The 23,251-nt window shown below is 42.3% G+C and overlaps 1 protein-coding gene across 5 annotated transcripts in view; it reads left to right on the forward strand.

Moving 5' to 3' along the window:
• The window catches only part of NTRK2 (neurotrophic receptor tyrosine kinase 2), a 190,021-nt gene that overhangs the window by 144,946 nt on the left and 21,824 nt on the right, over positions 1-23,251 (forward strand). For all 5 annotated transcript variants that reach the window (XM_056847989.1, XM_056847991.1, XM_056847990.1 and 2 more), the window contains 3 exons: positions 1,651-1,781; positions 6,319-6,491; positions 15,385-15,619. In XM_056847989.1, coding sequence (XP_056703967.1) covers positions 1,651-1,781; positions 6,319-6,491; positions 15,385-15,619 — 539 coding nt within the window. The remainder of the gene's footprint in view (positions 1-1,650; positions 1,782-6,318; positions 6,492-15,384; positions 15,620-23,251) is intronic.

A 23,251-nucleotide genomic window follows, 5' to 3' on the forward strand; every position in this document is an offset into this window, starting at 1 on the left:
CCATTGTGCAAGTGTACACAAATAGAGATCTCTCTACACAAATCAGATTTTCAAAAAATCACATCTGTACTGTTCAGAACTTCTATTAATACACATAGGTCAGGGCTGGAATTGCTGCTGCGATGCTTCTTTATCCTTGATTAATTTCTTATTCATGTCTTATTCAGGGTTTTTGTGTTCCTCTAGCGTACAAATAAGAAGCAGTTAATTTCAATCTCCCTCTCTGCCACAGCTGTAGTTTTATTTTCCCAGTATATTAATGAATTCATTGCAAATTATGAAAAAATATATATCAAGCTGCCTTGTACTGAATCATACTACTGGTTCATCTAGGTCAATAAAGTGCAGAGTTTATGTGTTCCGACTGGCAGCATCTCTATGGGTGTTAGGCAGAGAAGGTCTTTCCTCACACTTGAAATGCCAGGCTGGAGATGCCAAGGCTTGAAGCTGGAACCTTGTGCAAGCAAATCATATGCTCTTCCACCAAGCCATACACTCCTTTAACATTTAGTGCCCCGAGGAAACCTCCATCTGTATGACATGGATCATTCCTTTCCTGTGGCCACAGTAGAATAATCTTGGGTAACAGGACAGCAGGAACAGACCAATCTGACTTTGCTGGTGTGTACTTTGAAAGGTGTCTGGAGTCTTGCTTTATGTTACTGTGATCTCTGGTTCATGTCAATTTCTAGGGGGTTCTGCAAAACTCTAGCAAATTCTCTAGGCAGTGGCACCATGTGCAGTGAAATAAATCAAGTGCCTAGAAATACTGAGGAATCTCATTATTTTTGAGACATATGTCAGACTCTAAGAAAAAAATGTTCTATCTCAAAGTAGGGGATTGACGATGATCTCCTCCTATTGAGTCCATACCAATTTTATGATTCTTCATGCTTTACCTTTTTTATCATACCTATGTAAATGGAAGCTGAAGTCTTCAGCCTTGAGAGCAGTCACTGAAAGGGAACATAGCTTCAGTTGCTCACTTGGTTGTATTTTCCATTTGCTTTTCCTATTTCATTGTATGTCTTTCTACGTTTCTGTTCACACAATATTTTTGGTTGCAACGGAAGAATCTTAAAAATTAAGATGCCATCTTTGGTTGTTTAACTGCTATGGTTGCCAACCTCCAGGAGGTGGCTGGAGATCTCCCGCAATTACAGCTGATCTCTGGGCAACAAAGATGAGTTCACCTGGAGAAAATGGCCACTTTGGAAGTTGGACTCTATGGACTTATACCCCATTGAAGTCCCTCCCCTCCCCAAACCCTGCCCTCCTCAGGTTCCACCCCCAAATCTCCAGATATTTCCCAACCCAGAACTAGCAATCCTATTGATTGCCCATCAGCTGTATGTGTGATCCATAAATGTTTGTGGTTGTCAGGATTTGGCCATGAATGGCAGGCAGTTCTATGCCATAAATAGCAAATGATCATTCACCTTGTATAACCTTCCTGTCCAGCACTGACAGGGAAGGCTTACCAGGTCAGCTTCTCACTGCCTAACTACTAAATTGAAACACAGGATGTGTCACAACACAAATGGCAATGATTGCAGCCCACCCTTTTCTACAAGTTGGTCTTTTGCTTGGACACCAAACCATGGCACTTGGGAATTCCTTGCTAATCATGACTTTATCTTAATTTTACAGTTGTCCAGCACATCAAGAGACACAATATCGTTCTAAAAAGAGAGCTAGGAGAAGGGGCTTTTGGAAAAGTCTTCTTGGCTGAGTGTTACAACCTGTATCCTGAGCAGGATAAGATCTTGGTTGCAGTAAAGGTAAAAAAAAAAAAAAGACACAGAATTGTTTTTATTGCAGTTATTGCTCTTTAATTGTTTAGATTACAAATGTTTATGTGGAGCGTAACCCCACAAGTGATGCATGTCCCACTAGTCAGAAGGTTTCTCATGAAAAGGCATACAGTCTCTAATGGAAGCTCTTCTCTATAACCTCAGATTCAGGTTCAGCATCTTCAGTAAGGATATCAAGGCACTGTGCACGTATTCAAAGCCACTCTCTTGTTTCTTATGCTTCATACTTGGGCACTGGTATGGCCAAGAGGTTTGTATTCCTGGGCCCTTGTGAGCAAGTGCTGCTTTTTGAATGGGGTTCCTTTAGCTTTTCACCTTCTGTCATTCTAAGAATATTGACACTCCTTCATTTTAGAATTTTAGAAGAATTTTAGGCAGACAGCTGAGCCCGTTGACCTAGAAGGGAGCACCATCCTCTCAATGTTAAAGTATCGCCACATTTTCTTTTTCATTCATTGGATCCTTGATATGCCTTCTTGCTGGTTGCTGGGCAACCCAGAAAAGCATTGTGTATGCCTGTTAGAAAATAGCTGCTATTGTGCTCTATGGGAAGACTATGGGAGGGGGGTTGGCAAATATTCGCATTGTCATCGGTAACTAAATGTAGAGGTAATGGCATCCCTCCCCCACATAAATCAGATTTTATATGAAAAAGAGACCCACCACACACATTTACATACAGAGAGAAATGTGTTTGAGGGGGGAAATGTTGACTCAAGTTTATTTTTACTTTCAGTTTGTTTGGAAGGAACTTGATTGGATGAGATTATTCTGGATGCAGCTTTGGCAACATATAATTTAATTGAGATTTAAGTGATATGCATATTTAGTGCAAGTCTTCTAATGCAAACAAATAAGACTGAGGGAAAACTACTTGTTTTTGAATCATATTGTTATTGCATATCTTCCAGAATTTTACAGATGCAAGTAGGGTCATACACAGAGAGCCAGCATGCTGTAATGGTTAAGAGCTGCAGACTCTAACCTGGAGAACCGGGTTTGATTCCCCACTCCTCCACATGAAGCCTGCGGGGTGACCTTGGGCCAGTCACAGTTCTGTCAGAACTCTCCCAGCCCCACCTACCTCACAAAGTGCCTGTTGTGGGGAGAGGAAGGGAATGTTGATTGTAAGCCACTTTGAGACTCCTTAAGGAAAAATGCTGAGTATAAAAACCTACTCTTCTTCTTCTACATGTAATCAGAGCTGGACAAATGTCACTCATTTCATTCCACATTTATTCTCTTGTTTTGATCCATCATATTCCACACCCTTCTGATCTGCTGAATGGATGCTCCCACGGCATGTCTGTGGATACATATTCTAAGTGTTTTGTAAACATTTGATGGAGGTTCTTGATACTGGGTTTTAATGTATCACTTTTAATGTTTATGTTATTTTGTAAACTGCCTCAACCTGGTTCCCCAGAAGAAGTGGCATAAAATTCCTAAAATTTCCTCAATAATCCAATCAATATTTTCATAGTACTTTCATAATATCCAAATGCATATCTTAAAGCGTATCTACCCCAGTCCAGGACACATGAATAGAAAATGGGCAAAAAAACCATATATGTATAATTATGCTAAATGGACAACTTGGAGCCAAATGGTGAGTAACAGGGAGGATTCCTATCAGGAGGAAAGGTGGAAACATCACTACCTATAGCATCCCTATTATACCAAGCATCACTCCTTCCACCATTACATAATGTGAAGGTTCTTTGCTGCCTGCTGTATTTCTTTGCTCTGTAAAATCTTGCTCACCTCTGATTTAAATCTCAGGAGAGTGATTGTTCTTTTGGTAAATATATACTGGAAAAGTATAATTGCCATTTATTCAACAGTTCGGAAAGATCCCAGAAAATAGCATTGCTTGGTACCTTAAAATCCATGTGCATGCATTTTTATGCATATGCATTAGAAACAAAATATGTCTCTGCTCACACAGGATCAAGCTAGGTCTGATGTGGGTGAGTGATCCATTATTGAAATACTTCTCAGTTATTTTAAGTCAATTGGCACCCATCAGCTATTTTGAAAATCCAGGAAGCATTGCTAGATAAGGTAGTATTCATTTTGCCCCCTCCCATTCCTCTAACATGATTTAAATCGCCCCTCTGAAGCTGCAGGTGGCTCTGTGGAGGGAAGAGGGGCTGCAGTTAGCTCAGATGGGGGGAAAGCTCTTGTGCCTGTCTTTTTACTCTCTGTAGAACTAATTGCTGCTTCAGAGGGGTATTTTAATGGCATGGATAGAAAGGGTTAAATGTCCCCTGCCTCAACACCCTTTCCTGTGAGGGATCCTTATTACCGATCTCTCCAATCATGGCTTGTTTGCCCCCACCCCCAGAGATTTAACTTCAAGAGACTCTGAGGAGACAGCTGAACCTGAAGAATTACTCTAGGGGCATTCATATTAACATTTTAATGAATGAGGTCCTGAAGCAAAAACATATACGTGAAACAGGGATAGCAACAGAAAATAAAGATTGCCCTGGGCTGCTTTTGCACTGTTGGATATTTCACTGTCGTTATGCAATAGCAGTCATTCGCAACTGGTTTACTCTCCGTGGACAAGGCAATCTGATGGCAAATGACTGCTATAGTGCAACAAGAGCACAACATCCAGCGAGGTGTGGATGCAGCCCTGGTAAACATGAAGGGCATGTATAGCGTATGTGTATAGAGGACAGAAGGACTGTACCCTCTGTTTCTACTCCCTCCCCCCCAGCACCCACACTTTTAACTTTTTAAAGAGAGGCACTTTTTAAAGAGAGCCAGTGTGGCATAGTGGTTAAGAGCTGCACACTCTAATCTGATTCTGGTTCGATTCCCCGGTCCTCCACACGAAACCTGCTGGATGAACGGGCTAGTTGCAGTTCTCTCAGAACTCTCTCAGCCCCACCTGCCTCACAAGGTGCCTGCTGTGGGGAGAGGAAGGGATTGTGATTGTAAGCCGCTTCGAGACTCCTTTTGGTACAGAAAAGCAGGGTACAAAAACCAACGCTTTTTCTTCTTCTAACTGAACAGCCGAGAGGCTTGGCACTTACTAGTGTACATGGACAGGATCCCTACAACATTCCCAGCCATGCAAAAGAGCCTATGGGCATACAGTTATACATGTGTGGAGCTCTTTGCGGATGTTTGGCTGAACCCATGAATGGTGGGAACAGAGCCAGTACTTCCCCTCAATACATGTACATGCTTTTGAATGGCTGTACAGCCCTACAGGTGTTCTACCACCTCTCTGTTTCTTTGTTCGGGCCAAAGCGATAGAATTCTAAGAACCCACATGGATTTCCCCCCCCTCTCCTGTTTGGAATGGGGTGGACAGAGTTCAGGCTAAAGGCTACATTATGGACTGCTGAGCAACAGCTTTCCAGTGGAGATTATAATTTCTGAGCATAGAGGTGTGAGTTTGTCTTCATGGCAGGTAATCCCTGTTACATTTAGGACCGTTTTTGGTTAAGATGGTTTCAGGAATACTTTTTTAAAAACAAGCTGCTCCTGTGGAAGGACTGAAAGGAGGAGAAGGAAGCAGCCTACTGAAAGGGGGAACCTGTTCTAGGCACTGGGAACAGTCTGGAGGAACACATAGGCTCAGTTTAGGAAAGGCAAAAAGGGAAGCACGGGAAACCGAGACAAAGACAGCATTTTGGCAAAGGGAGTTCCTACATCCGGGACAAAAGCTATTAGGGGATGCTGCAAAGATGGTTTAGCAGCCATAATTCTCCAACATCAATAACCTATCTGGATTTGGAGACATTATGCATTTGGCTGTTTGACAGATCAGCGTATCGTTACCACAGCAACAGCTCCATCACACAAATCATCTGGTTCTCAGAAATCAAAAGGATGCATTCATTTTGCCATCTTTCCAGACTAAATTTATCGAACTTAGGTTTGGTGTTGCCCCCCCCCCAAAAAAAAATTGTCCTTGAACAACAGAGCAGCTCACCCACCCCCATCTCCTCCAAAGGACATTTTATTAGGGTTCTTTTCAGTGTTGTAAAAAAACATGCATTTTCAAAAAACGAGGTCCCTTTTATTGCCCAAATGGAACTCTATCTGGCACGCAGACATGGTCCCAACACAGCTGTCTCTTGCAAATTCATTCCATTTCATAACACAGACTGGGCTTTCAAGCCTTGATACTGGGGCAGCCATTGAAGTACAAGATTGCTAAGATGCAGAACTCTCCGGAATTTTGGGAGAAAGGTTACCATGTGAGGGAATGCATTAGTGAGAACAGCAATTGGGGGGAAATGTTATCCAGTGTTTCAAGAAGAGATATTTTTCTTCCCAATAGAAAAACAATTCAGCAGCATCTAAGGGAGAAAAGGGGGGGAGGAATGAGGCTTTCTGTGATACTAGGAATTATAACAGACAAAACACCACAGTACATTGCATTATTTTGTTCAGAAGACGAAAAGGTGCAACGTTCTGAAAATGTGTATTACCTTTCTCTTTGTTTTGTTTAATTGTGTCTTCCTTTTTTTGTTTATAGACACTAAAAGATGCTAGTGATAATGCCCGCAAAGACTTCCACCGAGAAGCAGAACTACTAACTAACTTACAGCATGAGCACATTGTGAAGTTCTATGGAGTATGTGTGGAAGGGGATCCTCTCATTATGGTCTTTGAATACATGAAGCATGGGGACCTCAACAAATTCCTCAGGTAAGTTCGCAAAATAGACCTGTTTATTATACATGATAGTGAGAATGTAGAGCTTGACATTAGGGGGAAGGCGGTATGGTATAGCCCGATCTTGTCAGATTTCGGAAGCTAATCAGGGCCACTACTTGGAAGGGAGACCACCAAGGAAGGCTCTGCAGAGGAAAGCAATGGCAAATCACCTCTGTTTCTAATTTGCCTTGAAAGCCCCTTGCTGGGGTCGCAATGGGCATTTCATTGTACTGTAATATATGGGATTGTTGTTTCCAGAGTAGAATAAAAATATTTTAAATAAGTGAAATAAGTTGAGAAAGTTGACTGTCATTAGTTTAAAAGCAGCAGAACACCTGCATATCAAAGGCTGCAATCCTAAGAACACTTTTCTGGGCATAAGCCCATATGAATAAAATGGGACATAGGTCCATGTAGAGCTGTTTAGGATTGCTCTCAAGGTCTACAAACAAAACATGAGATCTATGCCATGAGGAGAAATGCAAGATCATGTCCCCAATAGCCATGTGTTCTTTGGGTCTTCTGAGTCCAGTCTTAAATGTGTGTATGCTGCTGATACCTAGGCCAATCATTTGTGACCACACAAACTGTACCCCCATTTTTGCAAGGTACTGGTTGTGCATACAAAACCTACGTGCATACTGCTTATATGCTCTGTGTATAAGATCAGATGTAGAGGCTGGTGTAGACAGAGCCAATCCCCTCCACACATTATATATGAAATTGTTTTGTTAAAAAGCTTATTGAGAAATATTGGATGCTAATATGCATGGCCCCGTGGCACAGAGGGGTAAGCTGCAGTAGTGCAATCCAAGCTCTGCTCACAACCTGAGTTCAATCCCAACGGAAGTTGGTTTCAGGTAGCCAACTCAAGGTTGACTCAACCTTCCATCCTTCCGAGGTCAGTAAAATGAGTACCCAGCTTGCTGGGGGTAAAGGGAAGATGACTGGGGAAGGCACTGGCAAACCACCCCATAAACAAAGTCTTCCTAGAAAACTTCGGGATGTGACATCACCCCATGGGTCAGGAATGACCCGGTGCTTGCATAGGTGACCTTTACCCTTTTTTAAAAAAATATGCATGACAGTTAAGCTTCTACTGAAGAATATGATAGCTTCCATGAAATCTGGACAAGCTCAACTTTCTTTTTAAAAAAATAGCTTATTTCATATCCTCACTGATACAGAGCAACAGTGTAATGCTATACTGAATTACTCCAGTCTAAGCCCACATGATTTCAGTGAAGTTAGACTGGTGTAACTGTATGTGTGTGTGTTAAGTGCCGTCAAGTCGCTTCCGACTCATGGCAACCCTATGAATGAAAGTCCTCCAAAATGTCCTATCTTTGACAGCCTTGTTCAGATCTTGCAAATTGAGGGCTGTGGCTTCCTTTATTGAGTCCATTTATCTCTTGTTGGGTCTTCCTCTTTTTCTGTTGCCCTCAACTTTTCCTAGCATGACTGTCTTTTCCAGTGTCTCTTGTTGTCTCATGATGTGACCAAAATACGATAGCCGCAGTTTAGTCATTTTAGCTTCTAGGGTCAATTCAGGCTTGATTGAATCTATAAGCCACTGATTTGTTGTTGTTTTTTGGCAGTCCATGGTATCCATAACACGCTCCTCCAACACCACATTTCAAAGGAATCTATTTTCTTCCTATCAGCTTTCTTCTATGTCCAGCTTTCACACCCATACATAGTAATAGGGAATACAATGGCATGAAATAATCTAATCTTGGTGGCCAGTGACACATCCTTACACTTCAAAATCTTTTCTAGCTCTTCCATTGCTGCCCTTCCCAGTCTCAGTCTCCTCCTGATTTCTTGGCTGCAGTCTCCCTTTTGGTTGATGGTGGAGCCAAGGAATAGAAAGTCTTGAACAATTTCAATTTCCTCATTGTCAACCTTAAAGTTGTGCAATTCTCCTGTAGTCATTACTTCTGTTTTCTTGGTGTTCAGCTGTAGTCCTGCTTTGGCACTTTCTCTTTTAACTTTCAGCAGTAGTCGTTTCAAATCTTCACTATTTTCTGCCAATAATGTAGTGCCATCGGCATATCTCAAATTATTAATGTTCCTCCCTCCAATTTTCACTCCACCTTCATCTAAATCTAATCCAGCTTTCCTAATTATATGTTCTGCATATAGATTGAAGAATTAGGGAGATAAAATACATCCTTGTCTGACACCTTTGCCAATTGGAAACCATTCAATTTCTCCATATTCTGTTCTGTTTCTTATTGTGGTATGTGGATTTTGATGATGTACTTTTGTCTATTTGAGAGCAGGTCTTTTAGTGTATGTTGCTTTATGTGTTATGTTTGAAGTACTGTCTGGAGCCGTTTGTGCACAGAGTGGCAGGGCATGAGTATAATAAATAAATAACTATAATTCTAGGGTCTTTTGGCTACTAACATTCTGGATGAGAGATCTAAATCGCACATCCAGTTGTCTTCTGCTGCTATGCTAACTGCTTCATCTTGCAAGGGTCCCTCACAGAGAGGTGAGGCTGCTTAAATCCTATGTAGTGGGCCTTAGGCAGCTGGGCTGTGCTCAGGACAGAATCCCAAAAGGGCATGCATCCATTTCCACGGGGAGAAAGGCTTTGCCTGCACCCTGATCTGATGCGTGTTTCCTCGGAAGCACATCCCACTGTGCTCAAGGAGTTTTTGCCTCAAGCCAGGGTGCTCTGCAACCTTAAAAAGATATCAGTGATATTTAAAGACACATGTGAATAGATGTCTCGTAGGGAAAAGGTAAAGCCTCCCACAATTAAATGCATGCATTAAAGATTAATAATCACTGTAGCCATTCAACAGCATTGGAGGCATTATTTTTATTTATCTGGTGCTGCCTTCCACATAAACCAAGCCAGTTTTGGTTGCGTTGAAGTGTTTTTTGGGGGGACGGACGGGACGGGACAGGGGGTTGTATTTAGAACACAGAATTACTGCATTAAAACAGACTCCTCAACAATCTTCTGCCGTTTTTCACAGCTTGTGATGCAAGTGAAGGCCTGTTTGTAATAAGGACCCAAAGGAACATTGATTTCTTACCCTGCAGCGCCCCCCAAGGCCACTGGCGGAAAATAAGCTCTCCCTGTTTCAGCCGCCCCACAAGTGTCCTTTGGTGTTTGCTTCCTGCAGCATAGTGTCAAATTGCAGGACAGGATCTGAAGGTCAGAAGCCTTCCGGTGTGCAGCATTTAGGGCGAGGGGAAGAGCCGTGGCACCAAGGCAGCAGAATCAGCGTTGCCATTCTGGAGACATAAACGGAACGCAGATATACACACACACAAAGAAACGCCAATGTCTGTGTAAGAGGAGTGGGCTCTGGGCAGGGTCCGTCTCGGGACAGTCTGTTTTCAAGTTTAGATGAAAATCATTCTTATACATTTTAGGCAGAGATTAATGATTTAACAGACTAACTACAAATGCGGTGACTGTTGCAACAGTGTCACAGCTATAAGCTAACCTGTGTTTCCCTCCAGCCCAGTAAGGCAGGGCAAGATTGTTATTCTCACAAGTACCACTGTTTATGGATGCAAAAAAAGGGGGGGGAATTGGAAGGGAAGAGTGTGGCAGTGCAGAAACATGACTGAAATGACAGAGCATCGTGCCCTTTTAAAGGTGTTTCAGCCACAAGTTACACTGGCACAAGCTTACTATCTGGCAGTAAATGAATGACAGCATTTACTGTCTGTAGCCAAAGGCCATTACAATCAGTCACAAAGAACATAAAACATCAATCATAAATAACATCATGAAAATAACCAGATCTAAAAGTGCTTATCATGTTAAAACATTTCACTCTTCAAATGGAACTTTTGCCCATATTTTCTTGGCTGCCGAGGCAAACGGCACCCTCTGAACGAAATGAGCATGTCAGTATCTGAGAGAAGAAAAATCAGCTCCTCTGCTTCCAAGGAAGAGTTCAGGTCCTTCGAGAGTGCTGTGGAAAGCTGTTGGCATGTTCTAGAACCAAACAGATGTAAAGGCCATTCTGAGATGTTAATATTAAGAAGGGTAATGTTAGACAGGTAGGAGGCTCTGACGTGGTCCCTTTTAATTCTAAACCAGAGTGAAAATTTGGAGCTGGAGATTCATCATCTATCTGTAACTGCATCACACATGAATGCCCAGTCCTAAATATTGGTTCTGGAGATAATGACACCCTGGGTATCATCCACTATGGAATAGCAGTGAAGAATACTGTTGTAGGAAGCTACCTATGTAGCGTCTTTCTGCGTCATCATGAGACATTGCCTGCAGAGTAGAATGGTGGTGTCATTCTTTTGCTTTCTCCAGAATCTAAACATGACAACATGATTGCAGGCAAAACAAGATCTAACTACATAAGAGCCTCTGGGAAGGGCTAAATTTAGTAAGAGATTTTGGATGGATTCCAACTTTGTGTCCAGGTGATCATTCCAGTTCCAAACCTCTACAACATATAGGCCGAAAACGCACGGGCACTTACTCCGGATTCTTCCCAGTGTCCTCCCCGTTCCAGCCAGGATCAGTTCAAACCGGGCGGGGGGACAATCTGTGCGCAGAACCTCTCTTGATCTGTGGCGAGTCAGCGTGCTGATCTGCCCGTCAAAACAGAAAACGCCGGAGACACGCACTTCCTGGCCGTTCAGCAAACCACGCTCCCGGTGGTGATTGGCCGACTCACTGACTCACTGACCAATGACAGCCCTGTGCTCCCACTTTTCAAAAAAATTGGAAACAAAAGGGGGTGAGGTTGCACAGGGAGGGGTTTGGAGGCGTGCGGTACATCGTGAAGCTGGAAAAATAGGTTCCTGTTCATCTGAAGCGAGCCAGGGGTAACGGTTTGGGTCCTCAAACGCTAAGACGGGTTCGTTTTAGGTCGACACAACGCTCGGCCAGCAGCATCCGAGGTCTCATCCGTTTGCGAGAATTTGGTCCAGCTTGAAAATGGAAAAAAGCAGGGAGGAGACTGGGCGGAGACAGGAGTAAGTGCCCGTGTGTTTTCGGCCATAGAAGTTGTGGAAAAGCCTTACTCTGATCTAATTTCAGAGCTGGGTCAATTAAGAAAGTTCCTTTTGTGTTGTAAAATTTCAGAATAGCATCTATGGTTCTTAAAAATTTAGATCGGAGCCCTCCAAGATAGGCTAACAATTACCTCAAGATACTTAAATATGCTACATTGGTCTATTGGGGTGCTATCTATTCTTCACTGAAACTTATGAGGCCTTTTTCTAAAGACCATTACTTTGGCCTCAGCATCGTTAATCTGACAGTGACATTAGCAGGGGGGTTACAATTGACCTGCAAGGTAGCAAGAAGGCTTGTACCACTTGTCTGCCATGAAATGATGCAGTATTGGAACTGGCATATTTAATTCAGCACCTCATTATTAACCTCAGCACAACTCAGCAGTATGTTCTTTGCCTGGACATCTGGCCACATGGTGGCCACTTGAAAAGCACATATATGGGGGTCCCCAGCCTATAGCAAGCGAGTTCATTGCTTCTACCCATAAGATTTGACACCGGGCCATGTGCCACTTTTGAAATCCTGACAATTCTCAGCTTTTGTTTTCAAAATGTTCCCAAGCTCCTGTGGCTGTGGAATGTGAAAAGGCATCTGTTTGCTGCTCAGAACCAAGAAATGATAACAGGCCAAGCCTACAAACCTGCCTGCTCCTCATTTTAGATTCCAGCTTTTTGCCTTATTGATCAGCGACATCCCATGGCATCTTTCCTTTTCTTTTGCTGTTCAAGTTCCTTTGAAATAAAATCCATGATGTTCTGCAGACACAAAATACAGAACTAGAAGTAAACTTATGCTAATTCACTTAGTCTGCAAACTTAACGCCTGTCACTAAATTTGTGTTTTCTGCTCAGAGTTTCATTTTGAGAGCAAATTTCTAGACTGTCTGCAAAATGTAAATGCAGTCAAGGCTAACTTGTCATCACATCACATGCCGCAAGGCCCAAGTGAGAAGGGACTCAAACCTTGAAGCATACCACCCCTGGCTATTCCTTTGTAGCTTTGTCTAGGGTCCTATGATTCAGAAGGAAAGAAGAGGAACCAAGTTGTCCTGAACATCCCTCCCAGATGGTCACAAAGACAATAATGTCCTGCAGACCAATGGGACTCAATGTTAACAGCAGAACAGGACTTGTATCACAACATTTGTCATTCTCATAAGTTTTGGGGAACTTGTATTGGGGAACTGCCTCAAACAGGGAGCTGATGTTTGAAGGACACTGAAGATACAATGAAAGCAAATGGTGTCACTCAATTTGGTATCACTCGGTTTGGTTGTGCAGAAATGAATGTTGTTATACAAGCCCTCTGTTTAAAACAGTTCTGTAGATGGCAGAACTTCTGGAAGAAGCAGTTGAAAAGAACCAGGACCGAACAAAAAGAATCAATGGACTGTATGTCTAATAACACAAACACCGTCATCCTTATGTACAATCTGCAGCCCTAAATCAGCTTCCACAATGTGTGCCACACCTGCCTCTAGTACTTCAATTCTGTGCATCAGTAGTAGTGTCATGGAAAATCCATGTTGTTTGCATGCATATTAATCCAGAACCAGGGACTAGACCGTTAAATGCTATGAAAGATCCTCACAAGGGTTGAAATATTCTCCTATTTTTAATTATTATTTTTGTTCTGAAGGACAGGGGTTGGGCATCACTCCTTATCTACCAAACCAGAAAGCCATCTGTGAGACAATCGGCACATTTATTGAACAGTATCAAGAATACCAAAAGCAAGGCAGATTTAATGGTGTTGCCACTTCTCTTATTCCAGGAATAAGAATGCAGGATCACAGGTAGAGCTGCTTGTATCACTGCATGCCCATGAGAGGAACAACAGTGGTGGTCAGGCAAGTGACACATAGTTTGCAACGGTGCAGGAGCCAGGATAGAACAAGAGCTTTGGCAACCTCACAGCAGGGCAGTTGGAAGCACACCAGTCTGCAGATGTTGGTGTGTTGTGGCTGAACAAATGGTTGGTACTGCACTGTGAATGGAGCCCACCTTAGCCTCTACCCTTGGTAGATGGCTGCCTGCAAAAAAACAAGGGACATTAGAACAGTCACATGCAGAGAGTAATTTTGTTCCAAAGGTCTGAGCATGGTGCTCTTGCAGTTCCTTCCACCTCTCTCCTGGGAGTTCTGCCTCTTGGCACAATGGAGCTGTTGGAGCCACTAATGACCTATTCCATGTATGGCAGGGGTGGGGAACCTTTTTCCCGCCAAGGGCCATTTGGATATTTATAACATCATTCGCAGGCCATACAAAATTATCGACATAAAAATTAGCCAACCAATACGTTTCTCCATAGCCCGGGTGGGAAAGGGCTAACACAGTTTCTTGGGTGGTCCTAACAGCTCCATAGCTAACAACTCTTCTGCAAGGGGGGAAAAGGTTCCTTTTCTCTGCAAAACAAACACGCATCTGCCTTGAATAGAGGCTATTCCTGTTCGCGGGAGGGTCCAGATCACCAGTCTTAGATCCTTCTGAGCTAGAGATCTGCCAGGACCCACGAAGGGCCAGAACAAATGATTTCGCTGGCCTTAAACGGCCCCCGGGCCTGACGCTCTCCACCCCTGATGTATGGAGTTGCACTGGAAGTGTTCAGTATGTTTTGCGAGGGTTTGCTCCATGGAGCTCTGGTCTTACAAGGCAATACGCACCAAAAAGTGTTTAGCCACCAATAGCCGAAGTAAAAGTGGTAGTCACTTAGGCCTATGGCTTTGCTGCCCGTGTCTCCTGCATGCAGGCAGGGTACACCAACATGAGATTGTGCTGACAGTGTGGTGCTATGCTGCCAGCATATCTGCAAGGGGCAGGTCCTTTCTTCACTGCACATTCCTCCCTCACTGGTTGTTAGCAGTGAGGGAGTAATGGTTGAGGCAATACACAGGCTAGGCTCCTGTGGGATGCCTGGGTAAATATTTATGCAGTCCAGGGTTTAGTCACAGGATCCTATATGAGGGGTGCATTGTCTTCGCACCGGAGGGTTGCTAACCTCCAGATGGGAATTCTCAAATAACAAATGCAAACCTGTGCTGAAAGCTAACCTCCAGATGGAGCCTGAGCTCTCCCGGAATTACAACTGATCTCCAGTCTACAGAGATGAGTTTCCCTGGAGAAAATGGCTACCTTGGAAGGTGGATTCTATGGCCTCACATCCCTGCTGAGCTCCCTCCTTTCCCTAAACTCTGCCCTCACCAGGCTCCACCCCCAAATCTCCAGGAATTTCCCAACCCAGAGTTGGCAACCCTATTGCAGCCCCAGGTAGAAGACTGGAGAATGCTGTTTGGTGTGGTGTCCTGAGGTGGAGTACCTCTTTGGCTGTTTGTGCAAAGTGCTCCCCCTTTTTGTCTGAAGTGTCCTTTCTCTAGAGTTCCAGTCACCAAGGGATGCTGAAAGTGTCCCTGACATAAGGCCAGCGCCCTGTGCTATATGCCCTGTCATCTAAGTTATAGGTGTGTTGGCTGAAGTTTTTATATTGCTTTGGAGAGCTGTGTTTGGCTGCAGGTTTAGCCATTATCTGTGACTTCTGATGGATTTTTTCCAATTATGCCAGGGTTGTCACTGGAAAGGCTTAGGATAATGACTAAGCCTCCCCCTTCCATATGCTCCCTGTGCCACCCAATTTTATGCTGGCAATGGGGTACACTAGTGTAGCACCAATGTATCTTGTAACTGGGGTCTCTCCAGAAACATCAACATCAGCATAGGGCTTATTTGGTATACTAAGCCATTTAGAGATAGTGCTTAGGATTTCTCCCTAAATGCAGGGTTCTCTCTTTCCCTTTCAATTCTTCTGAAGCAGTCTCTAATCTTTTGGAAATGTATAACTGGATCTGCTTGTATTTTCATGTGTTCGATGCAGGGCGCATGGACCTGATGCTGTTCTGATGGCTGAAGGTAACCTTCTAGCTGAGCTGACCCAGTCACAGATGTTGCATATTGCCCAGCAAATTGCAGCTGGCATGGTTTACTTGGCATCACAACACTTTGTGCACCGTGACCTTGCCACTCGGAATTGTCTAGTTGGTGAAAACTTGTTGGTGAAAATTGGAGATTTTGGAATGTCAAGAGACGTGTACAGCACAGATTATTACAGGGTAAGCAGAGAGTTTCTTTTAATATCAGTGGCTTTGATCTGCCATCTTGTTGCAGATATTCGTGCAATTTTTAGAATGCAAAAATTCTTCTGTTATGAATCTACAAAGGAGAAAACATTGAGAGGGATGAGTTTAAGGTATCAAGGATGGACTTTGGGAATTTGCTTGTGAATTTCTGTACAGTAGCTGGCTCACCACTGTCAAAGTTAAAGTCAAAGGTATTTATTACGGTCCATGACCAGCAAATACAGCAAAAATACAATTAAAAATAATCGTGCTACACATCAACCACGAATACAGATAAACGTAATGTATTTAACATATTAACACTCCTTAATGAATACTAAAAATAAAATCCCCCCAAGGATTTAAAATCTGTAAAATAAAAATAATAATAAAAAAAAGGTAAAGGTCCCCTGTGCAAACACCAGGTCATTCCTGACCCATGGGGTGATGTCACATCCTGACGTTTACTAGGCAGACTTTGTTTATGGGGTGGTTTGCCAGTGCCTTCCCCAGTCATCTTCCCTTTACCCCCAGCAAGCTGGGTCCTCATTTTACCGACCTTGGAAAGTTGGAAGGCTGAGTCAACCTTGAGCCGGCTACCTGAAATTGACTTCCGTCGGGATCAAACTCAGGTCGTGAGCAGAGTTTGGACTGCACTACTGCAGCTTACCCCTCTGCGCCACGGGGCTTCTCCCTGTACCACTCTGTACCACTCTTTAATTTAAGAACACTTCTTTTTTTGGTTCTTGTAGGTTATCCGGGCTGTGTAACCGTGGTCTTGGAATTTTCTTTCCTGACGTTTCGCCAGCAGCTGTGGCAGGCATCTTCAGAGTAGTAACACTGAAGGACAGTGTCTCTCAGTGTCAAGTGTGTAGGAAGATATAGTCAGAAAGGGGTTGGGTTTGAGCTGAGTCATTGTCCTGCAAAACGTCAGGAAAGAAAATTCCAAGACCACAGTTACACAGCCCGGATAACCTACAAGAACCAATGAACTCTGACCGTGAAAGCCTTCGACAATACTTCTTCTTCTTCTTCTTCTTTTTTTTTGAGGTTATAGACCTGGGCACAAAATCTGGCAACCCTTCATGTCGTTTGGTGGTTTTTATCCGATAGGAGGTATTCTATTAGATCTCCCTGGGAATCTTTCCAACGATGGCCCAATAGTTTCAGATATAGAACGCTATTTGAAAGTAGCACACCAGTTTCTTATATACAAAACTAGATGGCTCTTGTTAGTTTTTCTCATTAGAAGCTTCTTCTGATGCCTGAAAGCTACTTGGCAGGTTGACAACCTGAGAAAGAGGTTCTTCACTAGTGGTTAACTTGTGGTAGTATATTCTGTAAATTAAACACTATGTGCAAAAAAGTGTCTGTCCTGATGGGCTGTAGATGTAGGGCAGACTGAAGGAGGTGCTTTATCACAAAATGCATAATGTACGCAGGGAATTTACAACCACAAGATGGCTTAGATGCCTTTAACAAAGGACTGGCTAAATTCATGGAGGATACTTGATGGCTGCTGGCAAAGATGGCTAAATGAAATTTATGTGTTCAATAACAATGCTCCTCTGAACACCAGGGGAGAAACAGCAGGAGTAGGCAGTTTCCTTTCTTCTTTGCTTGTGGGTTTCCTGGACTGCCCCTGGACCACCCTGGGAACACCCCCCAGAAGTGCGCAGACAGGACACCAGTGGGAGGTTGAGCCAGCGTCTCAGGGCTGTGCTGCTGTGGCAGCATGGGAAAGGTGGTGTTAGAGGCCCAACTCCGGCGTCCATGCCAGTCTTGCCGGCGCAAGGGGCACAAGCACTGACACAAGGGGCACAGACACTGGCACGGGCCTCTGCACTCCTCCTAAGGACTTTCAACCCTCAAGGTCAGGAATGGGCTGTAAGTTGTCTTTTGGTCTCATCCCCAAGATTTTTATTATGTTTTATGTTCTTAAGATCCTGAGTTAGACAATTGGTCCACCAAGCTTCTTATCATCTACTCTGACTGGCAGAGAAAAATTCTTCCCAACACCTGCTTCCCAAGATCTGAAGATACCAGGGACTAAACATGGGACTTCTGCGTTGGCTTTGCCACTAATCCATGGTCCCTCCCAAGGCATGCTTAGCTTGATCTTATGAAATTTGATTTTATGAAGCTGGCATAAAATATACAGCCACTATATCAGACTCCAAGTTTACAAGAGACCAGATCTTATTTGAGAAAAAGTTTGTTTAAAGGGCTACATCACAGATGACAATAAATAGTTCCTTCTTGTAATGGGCTGCACACTGCTAATATTTGCTGCCTTTTCCAGTCTTACAATGTCTACTTTCCTGTAATGACATAATTTGATTCTCATGCATTTGTTTGTATTATGAACTCATGGTAGAGCAGAAATTAGGTTATTACTTATGAGCCAATTTGTAAAATGTATAAAGGACTCAGTCAAAGATAAAAGCTTCTATTTAAACTGATTGTTTATTGCTGTCTTTATTGTTACTTCTTCAATGAGGCAAGTTGCTGTGGTTATTGTAATGCCTGGTATGGATAGTTGAGTTTGATCACTTGTAAATGAAAGGTCGTGTTCATATGGCATTATGGTCATGGTGTATAACTGTCTTTGCAAGCTCATCCTTTATTTAGTGAGTGATTCGATTTTGAGCCGCACCATTGTTTGAGAGAGACTGTTTCATTCAGAAGTGAATTGTTGCATATGGTTAGTGGCAAGGCAAAGGAAGTTACACACAAGGGCAGTATTTGTTTTCACACAGCTGTTTTAATTAAGAACTGCAAAGAACCCTTTTTATTATGGTTTGCATGGTCTGTTTCTCCCTTCAGTGGTTCAAGCCTAGCAATTAGTAGACATCTGAAGTAGATTTCTGTCACATATTGTCCTCTGGAACTTTAGCTGGGTTCATCATTACAATATAAGAAATAACATCACATCAAAGGATTGGACATGCATTAGAGATGAGAGGTTGGTGTACAACTGTGTGATTTTGCTACAGAAGAATATTGCCATTAATTGGTTTACGTCTGCAAAGTTTCAACAGTTTCCATCCATTTTCTCTTCCGCTTGTGGATTTTATATGAGTCTTGCTTGAAGTTTGCTGTTCAGAAAAACAATAACTGAAAAGACATATGGACATAAGAAGAGTGCTGCTGGAGCAGAGCAATAGTCGATCCTGTCCAGCATCCTATTTCTCTCAGTAACCAATCAGGGCTAACTAGACTGCTTCGACTTGTCAGATTAGGTGACTGGAAGACAGAGAGGAAATCAGCTCCATCCTCCAAGCCAGTACAACTTTTATGTTAATTCTAGTCACGCTGTTTTAAGATGATTCCCAGTGAATCTGTGGTCTACTAAAATCCTGGAAGTAGGGCTGCAGTTTTCAGATTGTTTTGGAGAAGCTTGGTAAAGCTCAACAGTAGCAGACAAGCTTTTCTGAAAGCAGATAATTATTGATTTTCCCTTGATACATAAAGCTAGGAGTACTGGGCATATTCCATGACACAACCACAATTTATTAATAATAATTATGAAGTCCAACAAATCCCAGTGTTTTTGTAGGGTTCCATTGCAAATATTAATGGGACGAGATTATATGGAAAGGGTTATATGGAAAGGGACAAGATTATATGGCAGACAAGATCATATGGAAAGGGTTCCCTGAAATATGAAAGCATCTGTCCTAGATAGTCAAAGCTTTGTGGATGGTGGGAATAGGGAAGAAATATTTACCACATTCTCTGTTGATCTTATGCATATTTTCATCTTAAATTGAGCGGCCCAACTGCTGCTAATTTTGAGAGCAAAAATGGTGGTGGACAGAAATGTAATGTGAGTCCACGCACCCTTGTACATTTCATGGCAGTGCAGCTACATCCCATTCTAGTTGTTGGACTGGTTCAAGGTACCCTAACCCTACCAACACATCTTTGGTGAAAATTCCAAAGGCCTGGTGCCTGCCTGAAGCAAAAGTGCCAGTTGCGAAACCAGTATCCTCAAAAGATCACAAGAAAAATGATGGGTTTAATGATCAAGGCCAAACAGTTGTGAGTCCCAGTGACTCTTATAACAAGCAAAAATCCTTTCCTGCTCTGAAAGTAGCAGCTTACTGATGGCCATAGTGTCCTGTGGCAGTGAAGCACCCACAGGCTGGCAGTGTAGCAGGAAACCTTGACAGGCTGAGCAAAAGCCTCAATTCCTCTAAAGCTTTGATGACCCATTCCCAGCCTAATGGCACTGCATGGTGGCAGTACAAGCTCAGGTGCCAGCCTGAGTCCCCCTCTCTCAACTCAGTGCCTGGCATAAACAGGCCTCTGCCCAAGTGAAGGAACTGTCATTTTAACAATGTGGGTTTGGATCAACAACTAGTTCTACTATAAAAGAAATCAGGACATACAGTGAGCTCTTCATTGTTCTATTTAATTACATACTCTGCTGCTGGCTGCTCTATCAGCTATTCATTTGTCTGGTCTGTACCTCTCTAGCTTTGTCATGGATGGTGGAAAAGAATGTGGTGGCTACTGATGTCAACATAATTGTCTTTATTAATGTGTTAGAACCTGGCACTCCATGATGCCTGCACTGATTTGTTGAGATTTTCATTTGCATTCATGATTATTATATGCCATTTGCCTGTTTACAGTGAAAAGAGGCCCGCACCTCTTGTGTTCTGTCAGATTGTTAATGATATTCTGCTCAGTGGCGGCTCAGCTATTAAGAGATGCTGCAGGGATGACTGTGGAGAGAGATAACCTTTGGATAATTGGCATGTTGCGCTGCAGCATGGTGTTAGCTACACAGACATTGTTTGTTTGTTTAAAGCCTGCCTGGAATCATAGTACAGATAGGATGGAAAAGTACTTTACATGTTGGCTTTACTGCACTGGATAATCAATGAAATGATAGTGTTCCCCCCTCCCCCCCCCCAAAAAAAGCCAGGTTACCTAAGCCTCAAGATATAAAGGGCTTTTCCTCTCTCTAATTTGGATGAAGGCCAAACAACGTTGTCCTAAAAAGTTCTTTTGATATTCTGAAAAGTTATAACCTATTTATTGGTCTACTCTTTAGCATGAATTGTGTTTGAATTTCATGCTGATTAGAGCACACACACCCTTTTTTTTAAATTGAAACCCTTGGGTTTTCACTGTTCACAGTTTTATTCCCCCAAGACTTGGGTTTTACAGTTTTTGTCTGGCACCCATATTAGGTAACATATTAGCACATTTTCCAAGTAGAATTAGCAACAGTGGTTTTGGTATGTGTTCACTGCTTTCACACAGAATAGATTTGGAGCTAGCTGCTTAGAATTGCTTTTTTAAATATATATTTATTCACGCAGCAGTCCCAAGATAAGACAGCCTTCACTAACGGACTGAAAAAATCTGAACACAAAGCCTGTAGCCCCAGACCATATTTGCATGTTTTATTTGGCTTGATTCTACTTACACCCTATTTTCTGCACTATTCCTCTTTCCACAAAGGATCTAACTAAATGAGATGGTGGGGAATCTGTGATTGATGCTTTCCAGCATTTGTAAATAGAAGTAGCAGCATGGAAGGGCTCCAGTTCAGATTGGGGCTATGCAATGCGTGAGTGGGGGGATTTAATTCTTCCACTGTCATAGGGTTTTACATTCAGAACCACCACCCTTGCCTCATGCTGTCATTAGCCTTGCTAGGGGGGAATCACCTATCTTGTCCTTCCAAGGATAATTACAGTATAGGTAATGATAGGTAAAACTGATCAGGGATAGGGGGGAAACCCCTTCTCCCATACAACCCCAATCCAAACAATGGAGAATGGAGGGAGGCACCCTCTTTGGGGGCCCATAAAATTGGATGCCCTATCCAAACTTGGGGGTTCTTCTAAGGAGAGTCACCCGCAGCTACGCTGCAAATGTGTTGTCTCTAACTTTAAACTCTCTCCCCCCCCCCAGCCGCACAGAGATTCCTCATATGGTATAATGAAAACTGAAAATTTTCAGCTTTTCCAGATGTGGCTTTTTTGGCTCCATTGAAATGGTGCCCTTTATTTTTTGGTTCAGCATATCCGAATGCACACCCCTATTTAACTCTTGATCTGAGTCTAAAACTGGTATTAAACATTGCCTACCAAACATAAGAAATCTGGGAACTCTCCATTTGAATCATGCCTTGTATTTTGGGTGTTTTTATCCTACAGTTGACATTAAGTGAGTTTTATATATTATGATTATTTTGTTTTACTTATTGTACATTTATTAAAGGATACTTGTTTATTTTTAAATTTACTGGATTCACAGTAATTTAGTTTTTGCATATATATATGTGTGTGTGTGTGTGTTTACTTTTCTTAGTTTCTTACAAATAGTTTAAGTAATGTTTGGAAATTAATAATTTCATATCTTACATGAGCCAATTAATTTTCATCCATAGTACACAAAATATACAAAGGAGTACAAATAAATTATACCACAGTGTTCCCTCAATGCCAGTGAACTTCCCAAATTCAATAATTAATTCAGGCTTAAAATTAGTCCTTTGGTCACTATGAATTCATCTAAGGGAACCATAATGATTAATAAAGTTTTCCAACATAGCAGCTTCTGTCTTTGGATTCAAATCTTTTGTTGAATAACTTGTACATATTTTATCAGAAAATTAGTGACCACTAAGTTTTTTAGTACATGAAAAAATCAGGGTTAAAACATCAATTCATATGCTTTCTAGTGGAGCATAAATTTTGTTTACATGTTCAGCGGCTTTTTCCACTTTCCACTATCCTATTAATGCAATATTCACATGCTCAGCATTTTTGTGTCCTACTAGTATCATCTGCGAGTAAAACCACTCTATGGCCAAAGTTCTATCTAAAGAGGATTAATCACTTATCTCCCTGTCACCCTCTATCTCCTCTCCCTCCATTGTACCTTTAAATATAGAATTCCTTTGAATATAGAGAGGTGTGGTAATTTCTGCTAGTAGACCCTAGAATTACCCTTTTCTTCATCTAAAGTTGGTCTGAGACTGTTCTCCAGCAAATATATTTCCCAAACCACATATAGCTCATGCCTCTGCAATGTTTGCTAATCTGGATGACCAACATTTGGATTACATGAGTTTTCCATCCAAAAACTTGGATATTCAAACTCTGCTGGAATGTTTGCTCAGAAGACAGTGTCTCAGTTAGACCAGATCCTGACTCCTCTTCAAGCTGTTTCTTATAAGCTTCATGCAGTAGTCTTTTACATTATTGCTTTGCAGACTTCCTTATTCAATAAAAGTATATTAAGCATCTTAGCAATTTTCTTCTTTTATTCCTTCTTCATCCTTGAGGCACTATCCCAAACTTCCAGTTCCCAAATAGAGTGGTAAAAGCTATTTAATGACTTTCAATTAGCTCAACAGGAACTTGGTAGTATTCAATCCTTAAGACGTGTTAAGAAAATTGGAAAAAAGATAAGCAGTTTACCAATCCTCCAGTCTGTCTCTTACCCACAGAGTTAATTTTTGCTTGTACTTCATTTTCTTTATTGGGAAAGTAAAACACTGTTGTTCTCCTCATAGAGATGCTGAGCAGACACCACAGAGGTACATATGGCAAAGCCTCAGTGTTAGTGGGAATGAGATTCCATTTCAGTTCTAGTATT

Source organism: Euleptes europaea, chromosome 4 (assembly GCF_029931775.1).
Source record: "Euleptes europaea isolate rEulEur1 chromosome 4, rEulEur1.hap1, whole genome shotgun sequence".
NCBI classification, from domain to species: domain Eukaryota; kingdom Metazoa; phylum Chordata; class Lepidosauria; order Squamata; family Sphaerodactylidae; genus Euleptes; species Euleptes europaea.